Raw genomic sequence first — 25,773 nt, forward strand, 5'->3', positions numbered from 1 at the left:
TGCTGATGTCATCCTAGGATGTATGTTATGGGAAATGGTCTGGGCAAAATTCTCACAGCCTTGAGGTATTTTTTTTCTGTTCTCAGCAGCTAGCAGAAAAGTATATAAGGCCCCACTAAACTAGTGAGGCAGGTACTCTTTCCACCCCCTTCTGCTGTCTATGTCAGAAGCTTTCTTTGTCCTGTCCCTTTAAATAAAATTCTGTGCACAAAGCTCTGAGTGACTGAGACCTGTCTTTGGTCCCAGAGTTAAATCTTCTCCTTTGGAGACCAGGAATCCACTGGTGGCACTGTTCACCACAAGCTATCACTACATTATGTAATATGTAACACATTTTGATTTATATGTAACTTACATGTGGTGTATGTATATGTTTAGTTAGTTATTTTGGGTCTTTGTTGCGGCACAGCTTTTCTCTAGTTGTGGAAGTCAGGGATACTCTCCTGGTGCGCGGCTCCTCTTGCCGCAGAGCACGGGCTCTACAGCACAGGCTCCATAGTTGCGGCTCTTGGGTTTAGTTGCTTTGCGACATGTGTATCCTCCCGGACCAGAGATCAGACTCATGTCTCCTGCATTGACAGGTGGATTCTTTACCACCGAGCCACCAGGGAAGCCTGATGTATGTATCATATGTAATATGTATTACAAAGCCCTTATACCCCCTTTTTTTTTTATCCCATAGTGGTAGCAATCCATATTCTTCGTTTGGAGCCACGCTGGCGAGGGATGATGAAAAGAATTTGTGGAGTATGCCTCACGACGTGTCCCATACAGAGGCAGACGACGACAGGATCCTGTACAACCTGATCGTCGTTCGTAATCAGCAGGCCAAAGATTCAGAGGTAAGCAGCTTTTGAGATCATGCTATGAGCCGATGGTAATGCACAGCAAAAGAGAGCCATGACAGGGAAGAACAGCTTGAAGTAGAGAAAAGAATGAAGCATGATACGTGTGACATGAAGGGCAGGTCTTTTAGCAGCATCTAGTCACAAATTATAGCTGGTCTTGGTGTACCTGCTTAATACACAGATAAGACTGATTTCTACTTGTTGCTTTAATGATATAAGTTACAACTGTATGGGAACAGCAAGGCAGTGCTGCTCAGATCATGAAGATACTTTATGGTCTTAAATAGTGTAACCAGCCCGTGTCTAATCTTTCCAGTTGTTTGGCAAGCCGCAGTTCAACATTCAGACTGAAGGTTGGAGGGTACTTTGCGTCATCCCCAGTTTTGAATTAATGGAGCCTAAATTGTTTTTTTTTTTTTTTCCTGTTTTACCTTCTTGAATTGTGCTTATTGGTCAAATAATGTATCTGGAGTATTTGAGATGATTTGTGTGATAAGGCTTGAAATCACTCTTAATGGACTTTTAATCAAAGTTATTGATACAGGAACACTAGACTATTGAAAAGGAGATGACCTCATAAATTAAGAGAAAACAGCAAAAGGGATCATATTTTATTTTCTCTTTTTTTTCAAAAGTAGTATTATATACTATAAAAATTCAGTATAATGTTGTATTATGGGTGTCTTTTTCCATATAATACAGCCTAAGTTTTCTTATCTCTGTGTTCAACTGTTAGTTCTGAGTAGATACCTATATTAGATATGACTTTATGTGTTCCTTTGTATATTATAGTAATTGAGAAGAATAGGGACATTTAAAATGCCAGGCTCTTGCTTTGAAGTAAAGTACCAGAGTGTGTGTGTATGGGGTAGTTATGGCAAGGGAGGTCTGTTTCTTATGTAGGTTTCTTTATATTTTTGATTATTAATTGTTTTTTCTCCAAAACATGCTGTAGCAGGATATGATAACTTTTTTTTTTTTTTTGGTCACATGACTTGTGGGGTCTCAGCTCCCCAGCGCAGAGATCAGTCCCCCACCCCCTGCAGTGGAAGTGAGGAGTTGTAACCACTGGACCGCCAGGGAAGTCCCATTAACTCTTAGAAGAGCCACGTGTCCCAGTCCTTTTATTCTAGTGTGACCTGGGGTACCTTAGGGGGATAGAGGTAGACTTAGAAGTAAGGAATCACAGTTGCCTGTGGTTCTTAAGACCTGGGGGAAGGGTAGCTGAAGAGTTCCCCCAGTGGCTTTGATGAGCATCGTTTCTTGGCAGTGGGGTCCTGCTGAGGACCACTTCTACAAAATATTGGTCACAGGGCTTAACTCAAAGACTAGGGGAAGGAAATGGCAACCCACTCTGGTATTTTTGCCTGGAAAATCCCATAGACAGAGGAACTGGCGGGCTACAGACCATGGGGTCACAAAAGAGTTGGAGTTGACTTAGCAACTAAACCACCACCACCAACATCCTACTAGTGGCCCTGCACCTGCTACCCCGGCTTCCCTTATCCCCACTGCAATCCCCTCCTCCACTGGTAACGTTCAAAAGACATCATACAGGCTGCTTAGGCCAGGAACAGCTGTCCTGGCTGCCCCTCCTGAGCATATGGATGGGAATGCATGCATGACCTAGTTTTTCCTTTAATGGGAAGAGATAGTCCTTACCCTACTGTATTGAGCTGACCAGTTAGGGTTTCTGCTGGTGAGAATGGAACCCGTTCTTTTTCTTTTCCTTTTCTTTCCCGACCCTGCTCAAAGCTGTGACTGTAATAGGGAAATGAAACGTGTAGTACTCTCCTCTCTCTCCCCGCACAGGGTCTCATGCCAACTCGGAAAGGGGCTTGAAGGGTGTTTGCACGGGGCCTGGCAGCCCTCTCAGAGCAGCTCCAGCTTCTCTGCCCTGTTTGCCTTTGCTATTGAAGAATCAGTGGAGGAGGCAATGTGAGCTGCACATCGCCCTGAATAAGCACAGCTTCCAAAGAGGCTATTGTGTCATTCTGTGCTGCTCTTGGGCCTGTGTGAAGGGCCTTCCAGAAGCCTGTTTCTTCTCCTTGCCTAAGAGTAAAGTCAAGTTTAACTCTAGAGAAAGAAACCCTGCAACCAGGACAGGCCATCAGGTCAATAACATGAAGATGTGACGATGTGATGATGATGAACTGATGTGAAATGTCTGTTCATAGTGCTTGCTTCTTTTTAGGTGTGAAAAATATATATAAATATATTTCCTGGTGGCTCAGATGGTAAAGAGTCTGCTGGCAGTGCAGGAGATGTGGGTTCAATCCCTTCATCAGAAAATTCCCTGGAGAAGGGAATAGCTATACACTCCAGTATTCTTGCCTGGAGAAGTCCATGGACAGAGGAGTCTGGCAGGCTATAGCTCATGGGATTGCAAAGAATCAAACATGACTGAAGTGACTAACACACTATATCTATATGTTTACATACATATATACACATAAAGTGAAAGTCTCTCAGTCGTGGCCGACTCTTTGTGACCCCATGGACTGTAGAGTCCATGGAATTCTCCAAGCCAGAATACTGGAGTGGGTAGCCTTTCCCTTCTCCACGGGATCTTTCCAATCAAGGGATTGAACCCAGGTCTCCTGCATTGCAGGTCTCCTGCAGGGATTCTTCATCAGCTGAGCCACAGGGAAGCCGTATACATATAAAGGTGTTTTATAAAGTATGTATTTTAAGGTATATGGGTTTCCCTGGTGGCTCAGTGGTGAAGAATCTGCCTGCAATGCAGGAGACCTGTGTTTGATCCCTGGGTCGGGAAGATCCCCTGGAGGAGGACATGGCAACCCACTCTAGTATTGTCGTCTAGAGAATCCCATGGACAGAGGAGCCCGGAAGGCTGCAGTCCATAGAGTCGCATGGAGTCGGACACAACTGAAGTGACTAAGCAGCAGCGTCTATACATACATACATACATAATATATGAAAAAGAAAGTGAAAGTGTTAGTTGCTCTGTCATGTCCAACTCTTTGCGACCCATGGGCTGTGTAGCCCACCAGGTTCCTCTGTCCATGGAATTCTCCAGGCAACAATGTATATACACGTGGTTAAAAAAAGTTTGTTTTCTACCAAAAGTATGATACGCATATAAAAGTATTGTTGTTCAGTTAAGTCGTGTCTGACTCTTTGCAACCCTGTGAACTGCAGCACGCCAGGCTTCCCTGTCCTTCACTATCTCCCTGAGTTTGCTTAAACTCACATCCATTGAGTCAGTGATGCCATCCAACTATCTTATCCTCTGTTGCCCCCTTCTCCTCTTACCCTCAATCTTTCCTAGTATCATTCTCCCCACAGATTGGATCATATGTTACATATCATTCTGTACTTTGCTTTTTTTCCATTTAATAATATATTTTGGACATATTTCCATCTCACCATGTGTTCAGTTCAGTTCACTCGCTCAGTCGTGTCCAACTCTTTGTGACCCCGTGAATCGCAGCATGCCAGGCCTCCCTGTACATCACTAACTCCCGGAGTTTGATCAAACTCATGACCATCGAGTCAGTGATGCCATCCAGCCATCTCATCCTCTGTCGTCCCCTTCTCCTCCTGCCCCCAATCCTTCCCAGCATTAGGGCCTTTTCTAATGAGTCAATACTTCACATGAAGTGGCCAAAGTATTGGACTTTCAGCTTCAGCATCAGTCCTTCCAATGAACACCCAGGACTGATCTCCTTTAGGATGGACTGGTTGGATCTCCTTGCAGTCCAAGGGATTCTCAAGAGTCTTCTCCAACACCACAGTACAAAAGCATCAATTCTTCGGCGCTCAGCTTTCTTCACAGTCTAACTCTCACATCCATACATGACCACTAGAAAAACCATAGCCTTGACGAGACGGACCTTTATTGGCAAAGTAATGTCTCTGCTTTTAAATATGCTATCTAGATTGGTCATAACTTTCCTTCCAAGGAGTAAGCATCTTTTAATTTCATGGCTGCAATCACCACCTGCAGTGATTTTGGAGCCCCCAAAAATAAAGTCTGACACTGTTTCCACTGTTTCCCCATCTATTTCCCATGAAGTGATGGGACCAGATGCCATGATCTTAGTTTTCTGAATGTTGAGCTTTAAGCCAACTTTTTCACTCTCCTCCTTCACTTTCATCAAGAGGCTTTTTAGTTCCTCTTCACTTTCTGCCATAAGGGTGGTGTCATCTGCATATCTGAGGTTATTGATATTTCTCCCTGCAATCTTGATTCCAACTTGTGCTTCCTCCAGCCCAGCATTTCTCATGATGTACTCTGCATATAAGTTAAATAAGCAGGGTGACAATATACAGCCTTGACGTACTCCTTTTCCTATTTGGAACCAGTCTGCTGTTCCATGTCCAGTTCTAACTGTTGCTTCCTAACCTGCATACAGGTTTCTCAAGAGACAGGTCAGATGGTCTGGTATTCCCATCTCTTTAAGAATTTTCCACGGTTTATTGTGATCTACACAGTCAAAGGCTTTGGCATAGTCAATAAAGCAGAAATAGATGTTTTTCTGGAACTCGCTTGCTTTTTTGATGATACAGCAGATGTTGGCAATTTGATGTCTGGTTCCTCTGCCTTTTCTAAAACCAGCTTGAACATCTGGAAGTTCACGGTTCACATATTGCTGAAGCCTGGCTTGGAGAATTTTGAACAGTACTTTACTAGTGTATGAGATGAGTAGATTTCCCTTATTGTTTTGAGGGGCTCTCTTTTCTCTTGCTTGGATTTCCCATCATTTATTCAGACAGTCCCTATTATTATTTAGGTTGATTCAGGTTTTTTGTTGTTAGGAGCAGAAGCAATGCCTCAATGGGTATCCGTATATACTTGTATGATCTTTTGTTGTTTTTTCAGGTGTAGAATTACTGGATCAAAGAGTCCATGTGTATTTAAAATGTAGGAATTGTCTTAGTGCTTCCTTTCTGGAAGAACCAAGGAAAAACACTTTAGGGTGCAGAACTAACACTGGAAATTCACACAGTGTTTAAGAGGAGCAGCTGCTGATCTCCAGATAGCTATTTGCCATGCTGAGAACTGTGGATCTGGAAGTGCCAGAACTGGCTTTTTAAGAGAAACTAAAACCCTAAATTTACATATAAAATGTTCAGATTAGTAAATGATAGCTCACATTAAACATGTGTCAGCTAAACAAAATATGTTTATGGGCTATATACTTAATGTTTACGATACAGACTGCTGCTGCTGCTGAGTCACTTCAGTCGTGTCCGACTCTGTGACCCTATAGACGGCAGCCCAGCGGGCTCCTCTGTCCCTGGGATTCTCCAGGCAAGAACACTGGAGTGGGTTGCCATTTCCTTCGCCAATGCATGCATGCATGCTAAGTTGCTTCAGTCGTATCCGACTCTGTGCGACCCCATGGACAGCAGCCCACCAGGCTCCTCTGTCCACGGGATTCTCCAGGCAAGAATACAGACTACTACTACTCAATATTATTGTTATTTTGTTCAATAGGATTGAAAAACGAACTAACTGTAAATTTAGAAGGTAGAAGTAAAAAGCTGGTGGTGGGTGTATCTATTGCTTATTTTCTTTTTCATGCAGGATAAAATTGGCACACATTTTAATAAAATAGAGGATTTTCGTTTCTTGAGAGAAAAACAAATTCCACCTCCTAAGGAATAAGGAACCCTAGATACTTTTGCATGAGGAAGATTTAGAAACTCAAGCAAGGCATTAAGGAAAATTGAACATTATGTTTTTCCTTGAGCAGCAATAGCGTGAAAAACCTAGGAACGTCTGTACTTGGAATTCTCTGGAAATGGAAGAGTAATTTCAAAACAGTGTGTGTATCACCTACATTCCCTCATTGAATCTGGAGCTGGTAGGAGAAGGGCTACGAGTATAGTTAAGGCTAAATTTGCAGTGTTGTCCCAAACTGGAAAAAAATCAGAAAAGACGATATATAGGAGGGCAAATAATGAAACATGGCCTGAATTTAAAGTTACTTGCAGTGTCAGAAAATAAAATAGTAACATTATTTAATTCTTACACAATACACTTTCATTTACACAAGCCTTCAAAAGCTTGAAGACAGCAGAAGAACTGACACATTTACAGACCTCCAAGTACTGGAAAAATTTTGCTCTTGTCTTTAATTTTGGAAAATATTTTATGCTTAACTAATTCAGAAAACTAAGATCATGGCATCTGGTCCCATCACTTCATGGGAAATAGATGGGGAAACAGTGTCAGACTTTATTTTTTTGGGCTCCAAAATCACTGCAGCTGGTGATTGCAGCCATGAAATTAAAAGACACTTACTCCTTGGAAGGAAAGTTATGACCAACTTAGATAGCATATTAAAAAGCAGAGACGTTACTTTGCCAACAAAGGTCCGTCTAGTCAAGGCTATGGTTTTTCCAGTAGTCATGTATGGATGTGAGAGTTGGACTGTGAAAGAAAGCTGAGCGCCGAAAAACTGATGCTTTTGAACTGTGATGTTGGAGAAGACTCTTGAGAGTCCCTTGGACTGCAAGGAGATCCAACCAGTCCATCCTAAAGGAGATCAGTCCTGGGTGTTCATTGGAAGGATTGATACTGAAGCTGAAAGTCCAATACTTTGGCCACCTCATGTGAAGAGTTGACTCATTAGAAAAGACCCTAATGCTGGGAAGGATTGGGGGCAGGAGGAGAAGGGGACGACAGAGGATGAGATGGCTGGATGGCATCACCCACACGATGGACATGAGTTTGGGTGGACTCCAGGAGTTGGTGATGGACAGGGAGGCCTGGCGTGCTGCGATTCATGGGGCCGCAAAGAGTCGGACACGACTGAGTGACTGAAATGAACTAAAGAAATAATAGGGACTTCCCTGGCGGCCCAGTGTGCTTTGAATGGAGGGGGTGTGTGTTCAACCCCTGGTTGGGGAACTAACACCCCACATTCCAAACCACCAAAAAAATTTTTTTAAGTAGTAAACAACCACCAAATTATGTCAATAAATCATTGTCCTTATATTCATTCTCATTAACCTAGCTGTATACTTCATATAACACTCTGTATTCTAGGGGGCCTAATAATGGTTAATGAAATAGCACTGCACCTTATTTATTTGTTTTGTGTAAATAATTCTAATCATACTGACTGACCCTGCCCTCCGAGATAATTATGAAAACTGTGCCAAGCACTGGTGAGCTGCTTGACATACATTAAGTCCTCTACACAACAGCTGTGAGGTGTATGCCATTATTATTTCTTTTTGAATCAACTTGTTCAAGGCCACATTGTTGAAATATGGAGCCAGGATCTGAATCTGGACTTTGTGACTCTAGAAATGTAAAATGTAGTGAGCACCATGATTGAAGTTGTAAGAGAGGACTAGATATTGTCTGTGATTCCATGAAGATTTCAAAATGCATGGGCGGAATCTATCCAAAGTCTGTTTCTGTGACTTTTTGAAACCAGTGATGTGAAAGGCAGTCTCACATCAGTGGGATAAGAACTGTGTTTGGTTTGGGGATTGTGACCAAAGTTCAGAAAGTGGTCTCTGTCAAAATCCACCTTTTCCACATTATGGATCTATATGCTGAGTACAGCTGGTTAAGACTCCAACCAAGTGTTTTGGTTTTATTAGCTCCAAGATTCTTCATCTTGTTTCTTCTCAGCCCTTCGGTGTTTAGTGTTCTCTTGTCTTGCTATTTGGTGCCTCTTCCAATGGTTCAGTAATAGATCTTTTAGGAGTCTGTGCGTGGCTTTAAGATTTTTACTCTCTTCAAAAATACTTACATTTTTGATTAAGAATGTGAGTGCTGAAAATCAAACTGTTCTTATAAATGCTATTAAGGACTATTTTGGTTCAAAATAGGTAATGTTTATTTGGTACCATTGGTAATAGACATGCTAGGCTTGTTTTTAAAGCTATTAAATAATTACATGCTCGGAAATGTACCTCGTTCTGATGATGAGCTTCTATCACTGACTGAAGTAGTGTTTATGCACTGGCAGGAGCCACGTGAACACCAGATGCTATGTGGCTCAAGGGATCCTGTGAAAACTTGAACATCTCCCTCTGCTGAGCCCCAGGGAGTGGCTGTATGTTACTATTTTTCAAAACTTTACAGGCAAAAACATAAAATGTTCCTGTTTGCAATTTGTTTGTTCTTCCTGTGCCTCAGGACTCCCTGCTGGCAGAGTGTTGCCAGGCATTGTAAACAGTCCCTATAAAATGTTTAAAAGAGCGACAGGTGTTCCCAGGGGTTTGTTTGAAGTGTCTGGATTATACGCTCAGCCTGTCATATTAAAAGAAGGGACAAAACAGAGTTAACTGGAATGTGTGGTCGGAGGATGTGAGGAGGTGGAGAGAGGGTTGAGTTGATGGGGTACCAGCCACATCACTTGGAAGCGCTTGGAGGTGGGATGTTCTGGCTGGGCTCTGCATGACTCCCTCCAAGTCTTCACTTGATGCGTGCGGCTTGCTCTGGTCAGGCCCTCTGACTTCTCTACAAGTGGGTGAACACTGGCTACAGTTGGTGATAGGACTGTAAGTTTTAAGCCAAGCGTCAAGGAGCAAAATAACAGTGGAAAATGGAAGCGATTCTCTAGATAATTCTGGGCTTCTCAAAAGGCCTCTTTGTTTAGGATGCGGATGATCCAGATTGTTGAATGTAAGCATTCTTTTTTTTTTTTTTTAACTTTTTATTTTGTATTAGGGTATAGCCGATTAATGAACAATGTTGTGGTAGTTTCAGGTGAACATTGAAGGGACTCAGCCATAGGTATGCATGTATCCATTCACCCCCAAACTCCCCTCCCATCCAGGCATGCAAGCATTCTTTATTTGACTTTACTAGTGACTGTTTGGGTTGGAGGGGGAGAGAATAAAAACACTCATTAGGATCTGAGAATTAAGTTGTCTTACCCTCTGTGTTCTAGGTAATAATATTTATGCAGGATCATGCTGGGTGCTGAGCACAAGTGCCCTTCTTAATGTGTGTGCTCCAGACAAAAACTCAAGCCTCACAGGAACCCTATGAAGAAGGGGTTTTGACACATAAGATCAGAGACTTTCGGCCATCTGTCCAAGGCATTGAGAGTGGGGCAATTGGGATCATAGTTCAGCCTGTGTGTGTGACCTGGAAGCCTGTATGAACAGAAACACTTGTCCACATCTCTCTCTTGAGCTTAGAAAGAGCTTCAGTGGGATCTTTTTGGTCAAAGATAAAGTGAATGGGTGTTAACAAATGGGTGTTGAAGTGAAGTGAAGAAGTCATTCAGTCGTGTCCGACTCTTTGCGACCCCATGGACTGTAGCCTTCCAGGCTCCTCCATCCATGGGATTTTCCAGGCAAGAGAACTGGAGTGGGCTGCCATTTCCTTCTCCAGGGCATCTTCCCAACCCAGGGATCGAACCTGGGTCTCCTGCATTGCAGACAGATGCTTTAGCATCTGAGCCACCAGGGAAGCCAAATGGGTGTTGACTTCTGGCCAAAGCAGCTGCCCTGGGCTGAGTATTTGTCAACTGTTCCTCGCCCTGCACCAGCTGAATCACAGAGTGGATGACGTTGGTATTTGTTTAGTATCCGCCTCCCTGGTGGCCCAGACAGTAAAGAATTTGCCTGCAGTGTGTCGGACCTGGGTTTGATCCCTGGGTCAGGAAGATCTCCTGGAGAAGGGAATGGCAACCCACTCCAGTATTCTTGCCTGGAGAATCCCATGGAGAGAGGAGCCTCGTGGGCTGCAGTCTGTGGGGTCACAAAGAGTCGGACACGACTGAGAGACGAACAAAACTGCAAACCTGTGGTGTGCAGTGCATGCAGCAGCCTCCAGGCGCTGCTGCCTGGGGAACTTCTAACACCTCGGGCACCATTCTGGGTACAAAAGATCTGCTGGGCTCCACCAGAAGACATTGTCTGTCTGTCTGTAATGTTCTTTTCTACTCTTTGCCCACCCCTGACTTTAAAAAAAAAAATCTAAGCATTTTGGATATTAGCATTAAGGTTTTACGTGTTTCTTAGCAAGTAGGTAGCACATCAAAACTCTGTGTAAGCCAACGGAGCTGAGACAGAAAATGAAGCAGGCAAAGGGAAAATCATTAGATATTCCGTAGGATGTGAGGTGGTGAAAAGCATGCTGTTTTGGAATTAGACAGCTGGGGATGAGAGTCATACCTCTGCCGACACGGAGATGACACTGAATAGGTAGTTATTTGACCTCAGGGAGCTCTTCCTGTTTATTGTCCAATCTGGGACACGATCACAAGGTCTTCACTAAGAGGAAAGATGGAGGACTTCTCTGCTGGTCCAGTGGTTAAGACTCTGCGCTTCCAGTGCAGGAACCGAGGGTCGATCCCAGGTCGGGAAACATAAGATCCAGCATGCTGTGTGCCGTGGCCAAAAAATTAAAAAAAGGAAGAAGAAGAAAGAAGTTTCTTAATATTGAGTATGTATATACATGTGTGCTCAGTCGTGTCTGACTGTGACCCCACGGAATATAACCTACCAGGCTCCTCAGTCCATGCAATTTTCCAGGCAAGAATACTGCAGTGGGTTGCCATTTCCTACTCCAGGGGATCTTCCTGACCCAGGGATCAAACCCGTGTCTCTTGAGTCTCCTACACTGGCAGGCGGATTCTTTACCACTGAGCCACCGAGTATGCCAGGCCAAAGATATAAATTGAAACTGCTCTAGACAAGCTGGGATGTATGATCACCTTTTAAAAAAATCATGGTAAAATATAAATAACATAAAATTTGCCATTTTAACCATATTTAAGTGTCAGTTCAGTGGTAGCTAAATGCATTCGCATTGTTGGGCAGCCATCATCACCATCCACCTCCAGGACTTTTCATCTTCCCAAACTAGAACTCCATGTCCGTTACACGGTAACTCCCTCCTACCGTTTCGCAGCCCCTGAAACCCAACTTTCTACTTTCTGTCTCTGTGAATGAGACTATACTAGGTACCTCGTATTAAGGGAATCATACAATATTTGTCTTTTTGTGACTGGCTGACTTCACTTAGCCCAAGACCCTCAAAGTTCATCCATGTTGTAGCATGTGTTAGAATTTCCTTCCTTTTTAAAGCTGAATAACATTCTATTGTATGTATAAATAACATTTTGTTTATTCATTCTTCTGTCAGCAGGCATTTGGGTTGCTTCCAACTTTTGGCCAATGTGAGTGATGCTGCTATGAACGTGGGTATACAAATATTTGCTTGAGTCCCTGATTTAAATTCTTTTGGGTGCATACCCAGAAGTGGAATTATTGGGTCATACTGTAATTCTGTGTTTAATTTTTTGAGGAACCACCATAATCTTTCACAGTATCTGTACCATTTTACTTTCTCAATAGCAAAGCATGAGAGTTCTAATTTATCCACAGCCTCTCCAGTACTTGTTAGTAAGATCACCTTTCTTAACTTCCACACTGATCAATGAAACAGCTGATGACTTCAGATTGATCAGCTTTCACATCCAGATAGAGACAGTTGCAGCTGTGGACCACTCACCACCACTTATAACCCTAGCATTAGGGTTATAAACCCAGAAGAAACTGATGTCTTAGCAGAGCCTTCTTCTGAGCCACTTGTCCACGGAAGAGAAATAGAGACTGGGAGAGCTCTTTGTATGCGAATTTAGTTCTGTTTTTTCCTGAGCATCCACATGCTAACGAGTAATGGCCAGGCCCTCTTTCTATTCCTGTTCCTTAGATTGTCCTTACTGGCCTCCTTTCCTTGGAGCTCTAGAAAGGTAGTAGATAATACACCTTGGGAGTACTGACAGGTCAGTGCCAGAGAAGATGGACAATGCCTTGGGGACCTCCAGGAAGATGCAGTGCCTGGAAGAGAAGGGCAGGGAGCTGTCCATCTCGTTGCGTTACTAGAACTTCACTGTCACAGTAACAGGTGGCTGCATTTTTGGGTTTCCTAAGTTATTGTGCTTGTGCTGGTGAATTTCCAGAAGGCAAGCCACATGTTTATTTGTGCTCATGTGCAGGATCGTTTGATGATAAGACTTGTATCTCTCCGTTAGTTTTTCTACAACTTGCATAAAGCAATTAGGCCTAAGAAGAAACAGAAACCATAAAGCTGCCTCAGTTCACTTCCGTTCAGTTCAGTTCAGTCACTCAGTCTTGTCTGAGTCTTTGTGACCCCATGGACTGAAGCACGCCAGGCTTCCCTGTCCATCACCAATTCCCAGAGCTTACTCCAACTTATGTTCATCGAGTCAGTGATGCCATCCAACCATCTCATCCTCTGTCGTCCCCTTCTCTCTTCTTCAATCTTTCCCAGCCTCAGGGTCTTTTCAGATGAGTCAGTTCTTTGAATCAGGTGGCCAAAGTATTGGAGCTTCAGCTTCAGCATCAGTCCTTCCAATGAATATTCAGGACTGATTTCCTTCAGGATGGACTGGTTGGATCTCCTTGCAGTCTAAGGGACTCTCAAGAGTCTTCTCCAACACCACAGTTCAAAAGCATCAATTCTTTGGCGCTCAGCTTTCTTTATGGTTCGACTCTCACATCTGTATGTGACTACTAGAAAAACCATAGCTTTGACTAGATGTACCTTTGTTGGCAAAGTAATGTCTCTGCTTTTTAATATGCTGTCTAGGTTGATCACAGCTTTTCTTCCAAGGGGCAAGCGTCTTTTAATTTCATGGCTGCAGTCACCATCTGCAGTGATTTTGGAGCCCAAGAAAAGAAAGTCTCTCACTGTTTCTATTGTTTCCCCATCTATTTGCATGAAGTGATGGGACCAGATGCCATGATATTAGTTTTCTGAATGTTGAGTTTTAAGTCAACTTTTTCACTCTCCTCTTTCACTTTCATCAACAGGCTCTTTAGTTCTTCTTCACTTTCTGTCATAAGGGTGGTGTCATCTGTGTATCTGAGGTTTTTGATATTTATCCTGGCAACCTTGGTTCCATCTTGTGCTTCATCCAGCCCGGCATTTCGCATGATGTACTCTGCATATAAGTTAAATAAGCAGGGTGACAATATACAGCCTTGACGTACTCCTTTTCCTCTTTGGAACCAATCTGTTGTTCCATGCCCAGTTCTAACTGTTGCTTCTTGACCTGCATACAGGTTTCTCAGGAGGCAGGTGAGGTGGTCTGGTATTTTTGTCTCTTTAAGAATTTTCCACTGTTTGTTGTGATCCAACTGCCTGAAGAGTTGTATTTTTTTAAGTTATAGTTAACTAGTTACAAATTTGAAACATGAGGGATTATCAACAAATTAAGCCTTCAGTGAACTACCTCAGTGATGACTTTGGTTTTTCCTTGAACAAATGAGATCATCAGAAATACCTGCCTCTGTAGAGTCAGAGAGCTTCCTCCACACCACACCTGGATTTTCACAGCAGTCTACTGATGTAGATGAGTCATTTATTAAAAAAGAGTGAGAGAGGCTTCCCTGTTGGTTCAGTGGTTAGCACCCTGAGCTCCCAATGCATGGGGCCCCGGGTTCGATCCCTGGTCAGGGAACTAGATCCCACATGTCACAACTAAAGATTCTGCATGCCGCAACCAAGACCCCATGCAGCCAAAAATATATATAAATTAAAAAAAAAAAAAAAAGAATGTGAGAGAGAGAGACCCTAAGAGGTTTTCTCTTCCTGATAGCATCCAGAAATAGGCTTCTGACTCAGGGTTCAATGCCCTTCCCTCTGGGGAGGAGAAGAAGAGCTACAGGATCTGAGGATTTAGGGCAGATAGCTATATGATTGTCTCTGTTCTTTATTTTAAACGAGAGCAAAAATAATCATGTGGTAAAATAAGTCTGTGGGCCTAGAACTTTATAGAGAAGAATGTAAAACACTTGCCAACTTATTTCCTTCTTCAAAAAATACCAGTGGGGCCGCGGCGCCCGTTCCCCGCCGGCGGGGCAGGGCCCGTTCCCCTGGGGGTGGGGAATTAAAAAAAAAAAAAAAATACTAGCGTGTCTGATCTTTCAAGGTATCTGCTATTAAGGATTTGTTTCAACAAAATTCTGCCTAATGTGTCTAACCTATTTATTAGTTAATTTTATTAAAAACAATGTGTCTAATGTTCAGTTAGGCAAGCTTATTTCCAATGAGTGTTTTCAGTTCTTCATAGAGTCTAGTATTTTCTAGACCCTGAGAATCTAGTATTTTCTAGTCTTGATGTTTATTTAGTGTTAACAATGCAGAAAACTCCTTTATGCTCTTCCTGCATCTCTTTCCTCTCAACTCAATACAAGGACAAACTGATTTCTATTTGCCATGCAGTTAGAATTTCTGCTTTCATCAAAGTAAGGACCCGCTTTCAATTTCACAGCTGTTCTTGGGTCACCGTGATGGGTATGTATGCCAGGGAGCCTGGTTGTTTGCTCATGCAAATCTCACAGGCTTATGATACCATGGGTGTGTCACTTCTGCCCCAGATCTAGTAATCAGCTTTGCAGGTCTCTGCACTTGATTTTCTCAGGGCACATAGAGATTTTTGAACTTAGGGAGCATATTATTCAGAGAAACAGAAGCAGGAGGATGTGTGGTGTATCTATATCTCTATATCTGTATATTTATACCTATATATCTCTCTCTCTACTTCTCTATCTTATCTATCTCTATCTTTCTATCATATTTACCTGTCTATTTACTTTTTTTTTTTTTTTTAAAGGAAATGGTGCACACAATTGTGGAGGCTTGGTGAGTCAGCATCTGATGGGGGAGGCTGTAGATTTAGGGGGTAGTTGCAATTCAAGTTCAAAGGCAGAATTCCTTCCTGTAGAAAGGAGGGTAATCTTTGTTTTATCGAAACCTTCAAGTGATTAGGCAGGGCCCACCCACACTGAGCTTCCTTTGTGGCTCAGCTGATAAAGAATCTGCCTGCAGTGTGGGAGGCCTGGGTTCGATCCCTGGGTTGGGAAGATCCCCTGGAGACGGGAAAGGCTACCCACTCCAGTATTCTGGCCTGGAGAATTCCATGGACTGTATAATCCATGCAGTCGCAAAGAGTCAGACATGACTGAACGACTTTGACTTCACCCACATTATACAGAGTAATCTGCTTTACTCCCAGTGTGCTAATTTAAATATTAATCTCATACACAAAATACTTCCAGAGAAACATCCAGAATATTTGACCAAATATCTGGGCACTGTGACTCAGCCAACTTGACACAAAGATGAACCATCATAGAGGATTTTACTAACACTAACCAAATTTGCAAGAGACTGCCATGTAAACCCGAACGTATGTAACCATTTGATGGGCCATAACCTTGACTAATGTGTCCAGCCTCTCCCACATAATGAAATGTGTAAAGGAAACCAGTGACCACACTAGGTGACTGGGGAAGAGGGATCAGAGCTCAGTCGCAGCTGACATCAGCGGAACACTTGCTGTGTGCCCAGTGCTGCTCTGAGTACATTACACTGGCTTGTGCTCAATCACTAAGTCCTGTCTGACTCTCTCCAGCTCCATGGACTGCAGCCCGACAGGCTCCGCTGTCCATAGGATTTCCCAGGCGAGAATACTGGGAGTGGGTTGCCGTTCCCTTCTCCAGGCCAAGCCAAGTGAAGTTGCTCAGTCGTGTCCGGCTCTTTGTGATCGCATGGACTGTAGCCTACCAGGCTCCTCCGTCCGTGGAATTTTCCAGGCAAGAATACTGGAGTGGGTTGCCATTTCCTTCTGCAGGGGTACTTCCCGGACCAGGGATCGAACCTCCTGTGTCTCGTTACAACTCAGTTACCAGGGAAGCCATCCATACACCATGTTGACAGCTGTTGTCCTCCAGATGTGATAACCTGGAACTTTCACCCCCGGTATAAAGGTATTCCTCTGATTTGGTTAGGACACCCTGCCCCTTGATGGTGGTGGATAGAGGTTTCTGAACATCACCCCCAGGTGACTTGTAGCTTCAGGAACTGGACATAAGCAGGGATTTGGGAGGGCAGGCAACAGGATATGGAATCAAGGGAGATCCAGAATAATGCAATATTAGACGAATCTTAGACTTGAGAGCAGGGGCTATTTGTTTAGTCACTAAGCGGTGTCCAAGTCTTTGAGACCCCACAGAATGTAGCCCTCCAGGCTTCTCTGTCCATGGGATTCTCCAGGCAAGAATACTGGAATGGGTTGCCATTTCTTTCTCCAGAGAGCAAGGGAGATATTTCAGATATTTTAAACTGAAGAGGCTAGGCAGATACCCAACAGAGCCAGCAGATTAGTAATGGAAGGTAAGGTCTCTAGACATTTCACTTCCAGTGAAATAATCTATGTAGATTTATTGCAGATAGAATTTAATGCATTGCCAAGGCTCCGCAAGTCCTATCTCATTTTCTCCCATGGAACCTCTTGACTTTTTTCTCAGTCCAGTAGTGATGTCATGTGTGTTGCCTATGGACAACTACACTTCTAAAATTGAAGACACATTCATTTTCTTAATTTGTTATTTAATATATAAAGCTGGACTGAGAGCATAGAAATTGAGGAGGCTGTTGAGCTTTGAGGAATCTCTGCCTAAATAGACTGTGGCAGCCTTCAGTAAAGTTATATGTTTTCCTCTTTGCAGAAAGGAGAGAGCCCAGGGGAAGTGGTGGCCTCTGAGTGGTATCCCTTGTGATCAAAATAGCTCCTTGCTTCCTCATCAGTCCTTTTGGCCCCTTTCATTGGCTTGAAATTCTTTTAAGGTGGAGCAGCCTAAGTATCAAATCCAAGTTACATGAACTCACGGGGCAGTTCTGCTGTTGGCAGTCCATCCTATACATATTATACCGTTAAACAAAGATACGTGTTCTTTGCAGTGGTGTTTTGAAAAGTAAACATCTGAAATAAAAATATTTGATGGTTAAAAAATAATGAGGTTTAAAAAAAATAAAAAGAAAGCAGTGCTGTGATGAGCCAGTCTGAAGCTTGAGGCAAAAAGGTTAGTTATACTGTTTGTATTGAAAAATGGTATTATTTGTTCATTGTGTATTTTTTTATATTGATTTAAAAAAAATATTGCATTAAAATATTTATCTTGAGAAAAATAATGAGGTAGGATTATCCTGGCTTGGAAAGATAGTTATGATCTATTGCTAAGTGGGTATGTATAATGTGTAGGAAAATGTCCATTTGTATAAAAGTATATGTATGCTAATATATAACTAAGATTTCTTCATAGGAAGGTCACCTATGAGCTTTTTTTAGCCTTGGTGACCGCTGGGGAGTAGAAGTGGGTGGAAAAAAGGATACTTTCTCTTTTAATTTCATGATCTTCTGTACTGTCTGACAGTGGTACATACGTGTGTTTTGCTTCTGTATACATCTACTTGGTATAAAATAATTATTTCACAGCACACTTTGTGGAGGCTATTTCCCTGGGTCTTTCTAATCTGTCTAGTTTTAGTGTGGGTATGTTGAAGAAAAGGGAGGGAGTGGGAAGACGGAGAGAGGGAGGAAGGGAGAGACAAGAGAGATTAAAAGAGAAAAGGAGAGATCGCTTAGGAGGAACTGCAGCACGTTTTGAGGAATCCTGCCAAAATGGACTGAACGGCAGAATGTGCATGAAGCAGTCAGTTGGTATTTATCTTTTTAACATTCTGAGATTCGTCTGATAAAGCAGGCTCTTTCTCTGGAGCTTACCTCCCCTCCAACCGCCTGCGAATTCACATGGTAATTAACAGAGCCGCGGTTGTCCGCGGCTTCCCCACCCCCGCTTCCCCACCGCCCCTCCCCCGCCGCGTCCTTTGATCGGTCCTGCTCGTCTTAGAGGAACCGAAAATGGCTCTTAATTGCACAGAGCCTGCCGGATCCCTGGATACTGGTGCGCTGGGACTGCAGGGTGTGAATGTGCTCAGCTGGGGAATCTCGGAAGGCTTACGGGGAGTCCTCTGTAAGAACAGTTTTCTGGTTTTGAGTGGATGCGGGGAGTGGGAGCTGGGGGGCAGGGGGCGTGGATGGCAGCACCCGCCCGGTTCTGTTGGGGGCCGAGATCTGTGGCCTCTCCGCCCTAAAATCCCCAGAGTGTTCTGGAAGGAGATCATGTTTTTCTTGATATGAAACCACCCTTCCGTTTAGGTATTCAGTCCCTGGGTAACTGTTGTTACATCATAATTAGGCCACGTGACCATGCTCTTCCCCCACCCTGGTGGGAGCTGTGCCCTTTGATGGGTTTGCAATACAAGAGGCAAGTCAGGTGGCTTTTGAATGAATACAAACTGGGTCTGCACTCTTGAAATAATCCTTCTGTTTAATTAGAAATGAGGTCAGGTAAAGTCACTCCCACAGCTTGTTTACCACATTGCTGTTGTCATTGTTATGATTAAATAACTTGGAGCCTAGACCTAGAGATTATCATACTAAGTGAAGTAAGACATACAGAGAAAGACAAATACCATGTGATACTACTCATATGTGAAATCTAGTTTTTTAAAAAAGATACAAATGAACTCATTTACAAAAGAGAAGCAGATTTATAAATGTTGAAAAAAAAACTTAACAGGTACCAAAGAGGAAATGTTGAGGGGTGTGTGGATAAATCAGGAGTTTGGGATGAACACTCCAGCCCTGCTATATATAAGGTAGATGACCGGAGGGGCCCTACTATATAGCACAGGGAACTCTACCCAGTATTATGTGATAACCTATGTGAGAAAAGAATCTAAAAAGTGATGACTATTTGTATATGTGTAACTGAATCACTTTATAGTACACCTGAAACTAACAGAACATTATAAATCAATTATACTGAAATAACATTAAAATATTTTTTGAAAATCAAGTAAATGTGTGTGTGCGTGTTAGTTGCTCAGTCATGTCTGACTCTGTGTGACCCTATGGACTGTGGCCCACAAGGCTCTTCTGTCCATGGGATTCTCCAGGCAAGAGTATTGGAGTGGATCAGTCAGTCAGTTCAGTTGCTCAGTCATGTCCAGCTCTTCGTGACCCCATGGACTGCAGCACGCCAGGCCTCCCTGTCCATCACCAGCTCCCGGAGTTTAATCAAACTCATGTCCACTGAGTCGGTGATGCCATCCAACCTTCTCATCCTCTGTTGTCCCCCTCTCCTCCCGCCTTCAATCTTTCCCAGCATCAGGGTCTTTTCACATGAGTCAGCTCTTCGAATCAAGTGATCAAAGTGTTGGAGCTTCAGCTTCAACATCAGTCCTTCCAATGAACATTCAGGACTGATTTCCTTTAGGATGCACTGGTTGGATCTCCTTGCAGTCCAAGGGACTCTCAAGAGTCTTCTCCAACAGCACAGTTCAAAAGCATCAATTCTTTGGCGCTCAGCTTTCTTTATAGTCCAACTCTCACATCCATACATGACTATTGGAAAAACCATATCCTTGACTAGATGGACCTTTGTTGGCAAAGTAATGTCTCTGCTTTTTAATATGCTATTTCTCACTTGCACTGTATAATCATTAGGGATTTGATTTAAGTCATAACTGGAGTGGGTAGGTAAGCATAAACAGAGATTAAAAAAAAAAATCCACTGAAACTGGCTCCGAGTTATTATTTTTAACCAAGCATAGACAACTCCTTAAAAAAGTAAATAACTTGGAACTAGTTTCAGTGGACCTGAGTCAAGTTTACCTGGTTCCTTCTCCGATGGTGTGGTTTGCGGCAGGAGGCCACATGCAGTGAGCAGTGTGTGTTTGGGCCCCACGTCGTCTCTCCTGGCTGTGGATCCAAGAACCAGAAGATCGTTTGCTCCTGCTGCTTTCCCCAGGCCCAGATGCTGGGCAGTCATCAGGGAGGGGCCAGGCAGGAGGAAGGCCTCACAGACCCACCAGGATACTTTTTGTTTCATGGTGCAGTTGAAGGCACCTCAGTCTCTCGGAGTTTCCTTTTTTACTTTTTCTTGTTTTTGCCAGCCTTGGTGAGTTTACCATGAAGTTTTGAAACCATGTACAAGTGGTCGAAATAAAATGTCCCTGTGGTTGAGTTTGTTGTTAAACACAGGACACGCTTCAGGGACACGAGCTTTTATCTGTTGACTCTTTGCCAGCAGTCACTTAAAGCTTGGTGGACTCCGAGGAGAGCTATGGATGGGAGTGTCAACAGCTTCTAAGAAGAGAGAGACCCTCAGACCAAGGACTGGTCAGGGTGTCTGCTGTTTCAGCCCAGCCTTGGCAATGTGCGAAAATAAGTTTTAAAATGCCCTCTTGTCGTCTTATACTGCATAGACTATCATCTGTCTAAAGTCAACGCAGTTTCTATATTTTTTCCTTCTGGGAAATGACTGTAGGCCATGGTCTTCAGCCATCATCCATTTGCCTCTAGGCAGAAGCCTGGGGGGAAGGGTGATGGGGTGTGAGGAAAAGGGTGATGTGCAAACAGGAGACTGCTTGAAGTACGACTGAGCTACCCGGGGATGTATTTGTCACCCCCAAGATGGGCAACCTTCAAGTACAGAACTGTTCTCCCTGCCTTTCTGGGGCCCCATTGACTTCTCAAGGCTCCCCTCCACCCTGCCCCCGCCAGGATTGTTCTCATGGTGCCCTCTGGCTGTGCCCTTGTTGTTGGCTCTTCATCAAGCCTGGTCCCCCTACCCCCAGTTACCCCATCGCTAACATTTTTTTTTCCCCATCTTTCCACCCAGTTCAACATCCTTTTACTCTCTGTAGGCTCAGCTCAACTGGAAATTAAAAAGAAACAGGTATTAGGTCAAAGCTAGAGGAATTCAGTGAAGAGTATGAATGACTTGGAGGAGGAAATGTGTGATCTCGAACTCATCATCACTGGTAAAATGTGAGGAAGAGCGGAGGTTTTCTGAGCAGAGAGGTCCCTCAGTGTAGTGGTTTCTTGCTGGGCATCCAGATGTATTCATGCCTGTTGTCACTGTGGTTTTTGGTCCTGAACTGGGGTTGGAGCAACCTCATCACCTTGGAAACACTGCCAGAAGCATGCCATATGAGATTCCTGGGGTAGGGATAGAATCCTGTCTGAGGGCTCTCAGGGTGGAGGTCAGGGCCCTGGATGAGCCAGTCTGTTTCTTATCCCAGAGGACTTTGTGGGGCCCAAGGGCTGAATTGTTGAAAGGGGTGGACTTTGGCACCGACTGGCAGTCAGCATCAAGCGCAACTAGTACCAGCCTTGTGTGAGCTGCACAAGAATGTGGGCAGTGAGCTGGGGGTGCCTGGATACGCTAGCCTTCTGACCGAGGTCGGGTAAGGAGGGGACATTTGAACATCATCTCCCTTTGAGCTGGCAGATCCTCTGCTGATGTGGAAACACTGGCTGCCGTTCACACCACTCACTCTGCCTGTTCTTCTGACCTAGTTTGGAAAGGTCTTTTTCTTCCTCTCTTGTTTCTCCTGCTCGTGGCTCTTCTTCCAGCCATGGAAAGCAGAAGGGCAGGGCTTTGTAACGTGTCCCAATAGGGAAAGAAGCAGAACCTGATTTTTTGGGTCCATCCTTCTCTGCATTTTGCTTGCTCATGTTTTCACCCCTGTCTGTGCTTGTATTTAAAGTGAACGTCTTGGCCGATGCGGGCTAAGATTTAGTCATTGAGAGGAACTGGCTCAAGCCCACATGGATCTAGACTTTTCATTGCTGAATGTTTTTGAACTCTCAGCATTTTCATTGATGCTTCAGTTCCCACCTTCGTATTTTGATCCATGACATGCTGTTTATCTTTTACCTGCTTTAAAGTGACGTTTGGGGGATAGAAAGCATCTTTGAACATATTTGGGCTTCCCTGGTGGCTCAGACAGTGAAGAATCTGCCTGGAATGCAGGAGACCCAGGTTCGATCCCTGGGTGGGGAAGATTCCCTGGAGAAGGGAATGGCAACCCACTCCAGTATTCTTGCCTGGAGAATTCCACAGACGGAAAAGCCTGGCAGACTACAGTCCATGGGGTCGCTATGAGTCAGACATGACTGAATGCCTAACCCTTTGAACATAAAGCGCTAGAAGGTACATGTTTCAGAGGGATGATTCTCTATTGGGTGGAGAGTAGTTGGCACTATTGCTTCTTCTTTTTATCCATTGCAGTGACTTATTTTCTTCCTTCCTTCCTTCCTTCCTTTTTTTAAAGTGTTTATTTATTTGAGTGCACCTGATCTTTATTGCCTCACACACGACCTTTTGATCTTTGTTGAGGCACATGGCATCTTTAATTGTGGCATGTGACCTCTCAGTTGTGGTATGTGGGACTCAGTCCCCTGACCAGGGCTTGAACTCAGGCCTCTGGAATTGGGAGTGTGGAGTCTTAGCCCCTGGATCACCAGGGAAGTCTGGCACTATCTGTCACTGTTTTAACCTATCGTGGCAGCGTACCGTGTGCTTCTGGCACATGTTGCCTTCTTTGAAAGCTCATCAGTCATGTTGGATTAGGGCTCACTTTAATGACTTCATTTTAACTTGATCACTTTTGTAAAGACAGTGTTTCCCAATAAAGTCACATTCTGAGGCGCTGGGGGTTAGGACTCGGCATACAAATTTTGTGGGGACACAGTTCAACCCGTAATGGGGACCAAAAATATTTACTTGTTTGGTCATCAGATGTAGACCCTGTGGCTATAGCAGGGTTTAAAGAGTCTGCCCTCAGGGAGCTTACATTCTATTAAAAGGACACTGACAACAAATAATGTAGGTTTTGCTTGCTTCTTAGAAGGAAAGCTGACAGACTTAGATAGCGTATTAAAAAGCAGAGACATCACTTTGCTGACAAAGGTCCGTATAGTCAAAGCTATATGGTCTTTCCACTAGTCATGTATGGATGTGATAGTTGGACCATAAAGAAAGCTGAATGCCAAATAATCGATACTTTTGAATTGTGGTGTTGGAGAAGATTCTTGAGAGTCTCTTGGAAAGCACGGAGATCAAACCAGTCAATCCTAAAGGTTAAAATCAACCTTGAATATTCATTGGAAGGACTGATGCTAAAGCTGAAACTCTAATATTTTGGCCACCTGATGCAAAGAGCTGACTTATTGGAAAAGACTCTGATGCAGGGAAAGATTGAAGGCAGGAGGAGAAGGGAGCGACAGAGAATGAGATGGTTGGATGGCATCACCGACTTACTAGACATGAGTTTGAGCAAACTCCAGGAGATAGTGAAGGACAGGGAAGCCTGGCATGCTGCAGTCCGTGGGGTCACAAAGAGTGGGACAGAACTTAGTGACCGAGCAACAACAACACAAGGTTATGTAGAGGTGGAAAAATTTTCCTTTCTTCCCTTCTTTGGCTGGACTGATAATTAAATTGATATAAGACAGATTAATAGGAGAAAAATAAACTTAATTATGTATTTATGAGATTCCCATAAAGATATGAAGACTCAAAGGGCAACCACATAATTGAAGTTTATGTAACATCCTGAGTGAAGAAAAGGGGTGTAGGAGTTCGGGGGTTCAAAGTTGGAGGAAAGCCATTCATGGGAAGGCAGAGGAGATGTTTGAAAAACAAGTTTCCTTGTTATGCAGATAAGTTTCCTAGATAAAAAATAATTTTGGGTACAGGCCCCCTTTCCAATATAAATTTAGATGGTTGAAGGGAAATTAAAAAACTTTTCCTTAATCCGATGGGTTTTGATTGCCTTTACCTTCAAATATTGGGTTGGCCAAAAAGTTCATTCAAGTTTTCCTGTAACATCTTATGGAAAAACCTGAATGAACTTCTTGGCCAACCCAATAATCCTTATGCCAAAGAGATATGTTTTAGGGTAACAAAATCTTCTCCCCTTTCAGTTGTGATAAGCATTTGGAAGAAAAACGAGATAATATGAGGGAACAGAAAGTGACTTTGGGGTCAGTGCAGAGACCTGATTGGGCTGGGAACAGCCTTGTAAAGCGCATTCAGGCAGAGGAATAGGACCTGCAGAGGCTCCGAGGCAGGAATGAGCACGGTGTGTGCGGGGACAGCAAGGAGGCCAGTGCGGCGCAGCAGAGGGAGCCAGGGGAGCAAGGACCAGACCCCTCAGGCCTGGTAGGCACGGTGAGGGTTTTGAATTCTAAGAGGGGTAGGGAGTGCTTTCGAATTAATCAGATAGGAAATGCTAATTTGTTGCTTTGCAAAATCTGTTCTTCTCTGGCCCCAGTTACTTCTAATCTGGGCAACTTGCATTCCCTGGGAGTCCTGAGCAGGCCTGGCCTTCCACCATGCCTCTCCTCTGCATTGCAAGATACATCTCCACAGGAATCCTGATCTCTGCACACACCCTGAGCAGAGGCACTGTCTGCCCTTTGTCTGGACTGTCTTGTCAGGGTGTTTTACGGTGAACAGCCTTGGGAGGTAGAGCCAGGTCTCTCTCTGGAGCAAAGGGTGGGTGGGTCTATCCCATTGTAAAAGGTCAGGTTCCCTGAGTTTAGGGTTCCTTTCCTGTAATGTAGCCCACTGCACGTGTAGGCATCATTGAGCTCTCTTCTCATTACTGGATGGGATTTGGCGTGAACAATGCTGATCTGCTCTTGCTGGATTCTTTGTCTCTGACCCTGGAGTCTTGTGTCTTTTGCCAGCACTTGTGAAACTGTGGCAGGAGATCACATTCGTTTCTAAGCTTGTGAGTCAAATCTCAGATGCTTCACAATTTTCAACACCCTTAAAATAGTTCTTATGTTGGCATCATGACTGAGAGCTTGACCGTGGGTCAAGACTTCCGTGTATGTATGTGGTTTTTAAACATTTTTTCTGTTATTTTTGGAACTCTTCACACTTCCCTCTTCCATGAAATTTACCAGAAAACAGATCTAAATTGAAACTGCCCTGGTCTGAGGAAAGGCAAGAACTTAAAGGGCGAGGTGAGGACATGGTCTCAGAAGTTTCTGTGCTTAAAGGCCTGTGAACCATGGAGCCCAGATGCAGCTTTTAATGCAAGAAACGTTAAGTGCTGTCATCCTGGGTGTCTGCATTTTAAGGATTCAGACCTTCTTTGAGTGAGATGTGTGCCCTGTGGGAATGGGGGTGGGAGTGTTTCTGAGAGTAAGTCAGGTGGACTGGATTCCTCCATGCCACATGTCTCTCCACAGTTTAGACAAGCTGTGGTCCACGTGCCAAATTCCAGTTTTATTGGAAC

General features: G+C 43.8%; 1 protein-coding gene across 1 annotated transcript in view; it reads left to right on the forward strand.

Annotated features, from left to right (window-relative positions):
* The window catches only part of MREG (melanoregulin), a 68,851-nt gene that overhangs the window by 18,744 nt on the left and 24,334 nt on the right, over positions 1-25,773 (forward strand). Inside the window, exon 2 of the mRNA XM_043445816.1 lies at positions 683-842. Coding sequence (XP_043301751.1) covers positions 683-842 — 160 coding nt within the window. The remainder of the gene's footprint in view (positions 1-682; positions 843-25,773) is intronic.

Source organism: Cervus canadensis, chromosome 24 (assembly GCF_019320065.1).
Source record: "Cervus canadensis isolate Bull #8, Minnesota chromosome 24, ASM1932006v1, whole genome shotgun sequence".
NCBI classification, from domain to species: Eukaryota; Metazoa; Chordata; class Mammalia; order Artiodactyla; family Cervidae; genus Cervus; species Cervus canadensis.